The sequence below is a fragment of the Sphaerodactylus townsendi genome, linkage group LG07 (assembly GCF_021028975.2).
Source record: "Sphaerodactylus townsendi isolate TG3544 linkage group LG07, MPM_Stown_v2.3, whole genome shotgun sequence".
In the NCBI taxonomy this organism is placed as follows: Eukaryota; Metazoa; Chordata; class Lepidosauria; order Squamata; family Sphaerodactylidae; genus Sphaerodactylus; species Sphaerodactylus townsendi.
This window is the reverse complement of record NC_059431.1, coordinates 61,886,347-61,894,739: the sequence shown is the minus strand read 5'-3', so window position 1 is coordinate 61,894,739 and position 8,393 is coordinate 61,886,347. Positions and strand designations below refer to the sequence as shown.

The 8,393-nt window shown below is 42.5% G+C and overlaps 1 protein-coding gene across 2 annotated transcripts in view; it reads right to left on the bottom strand.

Annotated features, from left to right (window-relative positions):
• Positions 1 to 975: 975 nt before the first annotated feature.
• Positions 976 to 8,393, bottom strand: part of GRAMD2B (GRAM domain containing 2B) — a 55,504-nt gene continuing 48,086 nt past the window's right edge. For both annotated transcript variants that reach the window (XM_048502542.1, XM_048502543.1), the window contains 2 exons: positions 5,591 to 5,681; positions 976 to 1,142 (listed from right to left, as the gene is read on the bottom strand). In XM_048502542.1, coding sequence (XP_048358499.1) covers positions 1,101 to 1,142; positions 5,591 to 5,681 — 133 coding nt within the window. In that variant the 3' untranslated portion in view covers positions 976 to 1,100. The remainder of the gene's footprint in view (positions 1,143 to 5,590; positions 5,682 to 8,393) is intronic.

Sequence of the window (8,393 nt, the reverse complement as noted above, 5' to 3'; positions counted from 1 at the left end):
AGACTGAATCTGAGACCTTCTGCAAACACGTCTACCAATGAAATATGATCCCTCCTTAGTTTTAAGTAGCTTGTGAAATAGCTGCCTTTGGGCAATCCACAGACCAAGCACTTCATTGTCTACATCATGATAAAGGTTTTCCAACTCCAATTTGCTTTCTATAGAAATCAGCTTAATTCAAAAACTTGTGGGAATAATATGTTAATGTTCTGTTCTTTAAAATATGATAAAATATTAAAGTGTATTGATTTCTTGAAATGCAGTTTCAAAGCAAAAAAACCCATCAGATACCTAATTTCACAATGCCTGTACATATTTCATTTATATACCTTATGGACCCAATTTTGACAATACATTAGCTCTATGACAACATAGAATTAAGAGGATCAGGTGTATCCTCCCCCACCAACCTTTTAACAACAGCCTGACATTTTAAGCTAGCAGTTGAAGTTTTTGTGGCATGGATATTTTTAGAAAAAAAGTCAAAATTATGTCTTTAGTAATGTAGTATGAAGAACTGGGCCACTTGGCAACTCGGCAGGGAGTTTCAAGAACGCAATCCAAGGGAAACAGAGGTAATTCAGCATCTTGCAGAATCTAGTACCTTGCAGAATGAAACCCAGAGGGACCACCTAATTGTATGTTAAGTCACAGGCCCAAACTTCTACATCTGAGTATAAAAAGAAGTAAAACAAATGGATTCGGCCATCAAAGAAAACATTTGAAAGACATTCAGTTTTTCAGCAAATTATACAAAGTCCAAGCATTGTTCATAGTTGCACCATTTTAAGACAGAAAAGTACACACTTGAGGTAAATGGAATTTCTGCAGATTTAGCAATACAGCAAAGTGCCAAGTTCAGTCACGTTGTCAGTTATTTTCACACCATTGTAGATAATGGAAAGGCTACCTCTGAACAGACACACTTTGTTGCACAGATACAATCTCACAGTGCTGGGTATAAGAGCTGCAAACAATAAGATCCTGGCTTTGGTTTCAGTGGAATGACACCCACTCTGGCCTGCAGAGCTTCATGCCATATTTGGAGTTGTTTAACGGGAGCACAATGAGGTATGAAGCAGCCCCAAGGGACTTGTGATTCATCCGCTATCTTCAAGAAGTCTCTGTAAGTTGCTCTGTATCTATAACAAGGAAAAAGACAGAAATGAAAGAATTTGGGGCAAAAGTTGTTACCACAATATATGCTTCTACACCCCAGAAATAGCCCAGTTCCACAGTTTATCTGAGCTAGAGTACTTATCTGAGTAGAGTATGAGAGCCAGCGTGGTGTAGTGGTTAAGAGGGATGGACTCTGATCTGGAGAACCAGATTCAATTCCCCAGTCCTCCACATAAAACCTGATGGGTGATCTTGAACTAATCACAGTTCTCTCAGAACTCTCTCAGCCTGTGTGGAGGCAGGCAATGGCAAACCATCTCCTAATGGCAAACCACCTCCTCGAGCCCTTCGGGGGTGAGGCGGCTTATAAATCTCATAACAAACAAACAAACAAACAAACAAACAAACAAATAATGTCTCTTATCTTGAAAATCCACCAGAGCACTTCAGTGGAACCAAGTCTAGTCAAATTTGTTGTAAGATTATGTTGCACAAAGCTGTATTCAGCAGAAGCTCCATGTTTTTGTTAATTCCATTGCAAATATTGGTACAGGCAAGAAGTCTTCCTCTTGGATTGCCAGATCATTCATATGGAAGCAGCAATTCTCCCAGTTTGCATACTTATTGCTAAATTCTGCACATGACTAACGTAAGAGGCTGCTAGAGCTGGATTTTTTCTTATATCCCCTTTCACTGGTTGTCACCTGTGAGAAATTGTCCACCATTTTTCTGGCTGCTTATCCCCAACACATGGTTTTTCAACCATAGTGTTTCCACAGCATCACTTAGATGGCTGATGGAAAAAGGTGAAAAATTCACTTCTGCTCTTCTGCTCATGCTGCTGAAAATTCAAACCTTCATTTCTTTATGAATGTGTGTCACAGAATTGATGAGAATAGCTTGTATATAAGGAAAAATAATGTGTGAACAAAAGCAAGCTTATTGAACAGTCCCTGAGGGAAAGTGGCATATTTTGCCTGTCTTTTCTCCAAAGTCTTGAAACATAAGATGGACTTAGTTGAGAATATTTCTGCTGTCTGTACTAGGGAATATGCAGCAGAGGAGCAGCCAGTCTGTTCTACAATTATAAAAGGTTGAAATGAAAAAGGTAAGGTGCAAGCACTGACCCATGGGGTGATGTCACATTAAGACTTTTACTAGGAAGACTATGTTTATGGGGTGGTTTGCTATTGCCTTCTGCAGTTGTCTACACTTTATCTCCAGCAAGCTGGATATTCATCTAACCAGCCTCAGAAGAATGGTAGGCTCAGTTAAACTTGAGTCAGTTATCTAAACCCAATGTCTGCTGAGTTTGAACTCAGATCGTGAGCAGACCTCTCCTCACACTGTACTCAATGCAACTCCCTGTATTGCACGTGGAGGACACTACAGTGCTTCAATAGCAATTTACTAATTTACTGGTGGTCTGTAATTCCAAGAACATTTGGTTGGCCTCGACGAGAGGCAGGGCTTTTTCGGCCCTGGCACCAACCTGGTGAAACTCTCTGTTGGCTGACACCAAGGTCTGTGAGACCTTAATCAGTTCCATAGGGCTTGCAAGACAGAGATATTCCACCAGTGGCGTAGCTACAATGGGGACATCCAGGGACAAACACCCCAGACGGCCCTTGTTGAGTCATGTGGGGGGGCATAACATTACCCCCACACTTCTGGCTTGACTGGGCCTGGGTGCAATGTGTGCATGCCACCTGGGCAGGCCTTGGCCCATCAGCCACCTGGGCAGGCCTTGGCCCATCAGCCACAGCCAGTGGGCCATGGGTGTGCATACAGTGCTGCCCCCTCTGGCTTGGCCAGCCCCTTGGGCAGCAGCTGAGTTGGCAGACGGGCTGAGGCCTGTCCGGGTGGCATTTGGCTGCTAACAAGGAGGCTCCATGGGCCCTCTCCTGCCTCCCCCACCCCCACAAAGAAGCATGGACCTGTGGAGCAGTTCCACGGTCCCTCCCTTGTCTCCCCCCACCCTTGCTAAAAAGCCCGGGCCCGGACATCTCCCACCCTAACTGGCGCTGAATGAGCTCGGTTGAGGAGCTGGTTGGGTGGCGGGTTCTGGCTGAAGTGGAGCTGCTGAGCTGCTGGGAGAAGGTATGGGCTGCCGGCATGGAGTGCAGACCTGGTGGGTGCTTGAGCTGGAGAAGGCAAGCAGGTGAGAGTGAGCAGGTGAATAAATTGCACGGGGTTCCTCTGGCAAGTTAGGAAGTTTTACTAGTCTGGGTCAGGGTTGGATGTGGCTCCAGTGTGCTGGGCGCAGGCAGGTAGCCAGTGGGGCAAAGGAAGGCAGGCAGAAGTAGGACCCCAAGGAGAGGCTCGCCTGGTGTCACTACTGTGGAGAGAGCAGCACCAAGTCCTGGGAGGGTTGGGAACTGTGCGCTGGCAGGCAGTGAGAACTGGGTTCGGATCTTCCCTTGCTCAGCAGTGTTTTTTTGGGCTGAGTTTTGCTCTGGTCAAAAGGAACTAACTTCTCTCCTGACCTGGGATCCATGGTTTCCCCTCCCCAGCACACCTCTCTGCCCATGGATCGCAGGACCCATGGGCAGAGCAAGCTCTGCCAGCCCCCCCCCCCAGCATGCCTCCCTCCCCATGGTTTTCAGGATCCATGGGCAGAGCAAGCTTGCCCAGCCTTTTCCCCACCCCTAGCACACATCCCTGCCCACGGATCACAGGATCCCCAGCAAGCCTCCTTGCCCATGAACCACAGGATCCATGGGCAGAGCAAGCTCTCCCAGCCCCTCCCCCATGCTCTGTGTGAATTGACTTTTCTGCTTAGGGTTAATCACCTAGGCAACTCCCTATCTCTCTCCACCTCGCCCCGATTTTGTACCAATTGTTGAAATCCCTTCTATATTGCTAGTCCTAAGGGCTTTTATATAAAAGTTAAAAGTTACTACCTCACACTCTGCATATATACCAAGCCTAAAGTTGCTTCCGCCCTGAAGTATCATAGGGAAAAACAATTGAAAGCCATTCGGAAGTTCCTTCTTGGGTCCTTTTATTTTATTTTAATATTTTTTCACTGATTTTAGTGTTAAATCTACATTATTATTTTTGATACTGTGTTTTAACTTCATTGTAAATCACCTTAAGATACAGACTGCTTTATTAGCACATGATGCAAAAGCAAAATCTAAAAGCATGTGCAAACACAAAATGTAATTTAGATTTACATACTTAGTCAAATAATGTGTCAGCACTTTAACTTTTCCTGTTCTTTCAGGCATTACAATCGAACTAGACAAATGTCTCAGTCAGAATGTAGTGAATGAAATTTTAAAAAACCCCTCATATAAGGGTAGGAAGTAAGGCAGATGTGGAGGAGGGAAATCTCTTGGTTTCAATTACTGTTTTTCAGAGAAGATATGAATTTACCTTAGTGGACATGAGTTCCCTGCCTGGTTGTAGCCTCCATTCCATCTCTTTGGTAGGGGTTAGCAATACATTTATTTCTGCAGTTAGCAAATGAACCATAACAGATGCCATCTGCAGGGAGCAAACTAGACAAACAGTGCTTTTAATAACAAACAGTAGTAGGCAAGCCCTGTCTGCTAGCATTTCAAAACTGTTTGGGAAAAAGAGTGAATAATTAAGAGGATTCCTCCCTCCCTTGAGGCTTTGTCAGATGAAACACTGACAACTGCATCACAGACTGGGAAAAGATTTGATATGGTACGTCTTAATGGTCCCCAAAGGCTCAATCTCACAGGCAACAGCAGCAGGTAAACTGATCCCTTCACATTTTTCCAGCAACAAACTACACTAGTTATAAAATGGGAAGCTGTGGCGCTCTTGACTTGCCTTATATGCTATGATTCTCCATGTGTCATCATTCATAGTGATAATCTGGATGTTCCACATGGGGATGCTCAGTAATGAGTGTGCTAGTGCTAAGAAAATAGAAATGTTTCTCAAAAGCAATCAGGGAGCTTTAAGAGTTGAGGTTCCAGCTTGGGAAATACTAACCAGGAAAGTTAGGTTACTACTTTGGTACATGTTTGTGTGCAGATACACCATCAGAATTTGTTGTTGAATGAAACTGCCTAACATGAAATTAAGCTATTTGGTCCTTTAGCTCAGCCTTATCTACTCTTTCTGGTGTTGACTCACCAGTCTTTCACAAAATTTGCTATTGTGTTAACTGGGGATGCCAGGAATTGAATCTAGAATCTTCTACATGCAAAGCAAGTATCCTACTTGTACTAACACTCAGCCAGATCACCAAGTTAAACATCACACCACCTTTATAAATATTAACTTTGCCTCCCATCCTTAATGCCACAATCCTATGCAGAGTGGCTCCATTCTAATTTCACTGATAGTGAGTAGACTGGAGCACCTCTGCACAGAATTGCACTGTTAGACAATTCAATAGCTGTTTTTTTTAAGGTTTAGACTGTCCTGTAACTCTGATGGATTTTTTAGCCTAACACAATTTTTAGATAATTACCGAACTATAACACACCTTTTCCAGTTTGATAAGATTAGCCATTAGTTCCTTACAGAGACCAGCCACATTAAGGTGCAGATGGGACTCATCTTCTTCCGTTATATGTCTGAAATGAAGGATGTAGGTGAGGAAATGGAGAAAGAGGACAATTGGAAGTTGAACAAGCAGATCATTGGAGATGACCTGGGCAAACAAGCAACCAGAAATAACAAAATTACTTCAGTGTTGTATCCCTGTTACCATGATCCGTTATCATGGATTAATTTGCTTAACATCAGAGACATCGAGACAAAAGAAAACAGTGTCTAGTACACGCATGTCACACAATACACAACTTGTTGTTCCAGTCTTAGGATATCTTGGATATAGTTTTGATTCTGCCATTCATGATGTCTTAATTTCTTTCTCCCACAGATTTACTTATGGAAAGATGGAGACAAGGCACATACAAAATTGATATCATGGGAGTTGCCTCTGGATATGCACAATGGAGAGCACATGGAAATGCAGTTTATAAAAACTGGTACCACCACATGTTGGTGTTATTGCCACGATATTTGTGATCATGTAGCCTGAAAAGAAATGTCATGATAGCACCCATTGCAGCACTGAGGTGAACAGTCCTCTGTGAAAGGACCAGCCCTCAAAACAGAGGCTCCATAAAAAAGTGCAAAGAATGCTGGGGATGATGACACAAAATCTGTATGAAGTGGGCCTGATTTTTCATTACGATTGTTCTGTTTCCTGCACATAATTTCCCATAAGCTTTGGGCTGAAATTGCATGTGTATGTGATTGAATAAAACTGTCAAATTTTTCTTGCCATTTTTTTTTCTGGTTCTGTTCTATGGAACACTGAAATCTACAGTGCAATCCAACACAGAATTATACCCTTGTAGTCCTTTGACTTCAATAGAAGTGTATAATTCAAGGATAGCAATTAGTAGATTAAATGTTCCCCATCACTTTCATTTCATGCCAAGAAAAGACTAACTTGCTCCTGAATATCAGTCTTATATTAAAAGCATGATAGCCAGTGAGTTGTAGTGGTTAAGTTGTTATACCCAGATTCAAGCTATGGATTCAAGCTATGGAAGCTTGCTGGATGACTTGGTTCACACACTCTTAGTCCTGACCCTGCCTAGTATTGAATGGGAGACCTCCAAAGAATACCAGGGGCTGGGTCCCATCAATAATTTATCATGCCCCTCGAATCAGTGCTAGGGTTGGTGTGAAATGCATCCCGAGTCTTTCAAGTGTAGATTCTTTATGTAAAAAAGTAAGGGGCTGAGGTAAAAAGGTGTGGATCCCAGCCTAAATCTTCCAAATGTGATTTCCTTAAGCAATTGGCTAGAACAGAATTAGCAGTTAGCAGGGCTAAAGTGTCCTAATTCAAAAAAGCCAGGTGAGGATGGTGGTGACAAAACTTTTTTGCATTTTTCTAATTTTTCTAGCCCTTGATCAATTACACTGCTTATTAGATCCCTCTTGCTATTCAATTATACCAAGTATACACATTGGTTGATTCTGCACAGCATAATAATAATGGGTTGCGTCCATTATTTTTGAATCTGGGTCCATTTTTTCCTTTGCATGGGTGCCCATTTTCCATGAAGGAATCAAGTTGAGATTGGGGGAAATAATTCATTTTCTTTCTCCCCCTTCGCACAAACCCACTTAAAAAACCCCCAATGCATACATAGCTACGCAGGCACAAACTTCCTATTTTTTCTGCATTTTCATTGGGTGTTCCATCACCACAGCCCCCCTTCTGTCCATTCCTACCCTCTGCTAAGAGAACACTTCTGATAGGTGGAGAGTCTACAGCAACTCCAGGAGCCCAAGCAGGACCTCCTCCTCCCATTTCTCCAGTGTGGAAAAAAAAGTTTACAGCATTGAAACCATGACACATGTAAACATGAAGCATGCAGCCCCCCTTATTGTTGTGATATGCAAAATAATAAAATTTGTCCAAAAAGGGAGCAAAGCAATATGTTACATCCACATTCAAAAGTGCGCATCTGCATAGCTATGTGTTTTGAGCACTAAAACATAAAAATAAAAAAGGAAATGGGGCCATTACTTGGCATTTATTTATTTATTGTGAATGCATTCCTGTACAAATATGGGTGAAATGGCGCTCACAATTGCTGCCATGGGGAGAAAACATGCTCGGAGGACATTTGGGAAATGGCAGGCTATGAGTCACACTGGCCAGCAGCTCAGCAGAAACAAAACTGAAATAATGTAAGGAAGGTGGGAAAATGGGTGGTGGGCAGGAAAAATGAAGCATTTGGTGTCCATGCTGTTTGCTCAGAAGCAGCTTCAACCCAGGTGTGGGAAGAAAGATTGCTAGGTTAGTGATTTTTGAAAAACCTGGGTTGAGGGAAATATAATGGGCAAACCCCATTTTGAGGAAGAGACCTGTGCAAAGTACTTCCCCAAACCAGGATATTTCCCTTTGTCATCCCATTATATTTCTATGGTGTGAAATCCATTCTTAAGTCTCAAGTGCAAAACTGGTACATAAATAATAAAGCACAAATAAATCAATCATAAAGAAAATAAATAATAATGGTCTGACCACCACTGTACTCATTTGCCCCCACAATTTTTTTTCTGGCTATGGGGCTGAACCAGAATGAATTTGTGAAATTCTGCTCAACACACTGATTGCTCATGAGTGCTACACTGGGATTCTATTGTACTACTATAGGTGCAATGTGTGAACTGGAATTTTGGTGTCTGTGGTGGAAAATTAAGATCTATACTGTGTCCAAATCTACCCTGTTTAGAACCAAATAAAATTTAGAACCAAC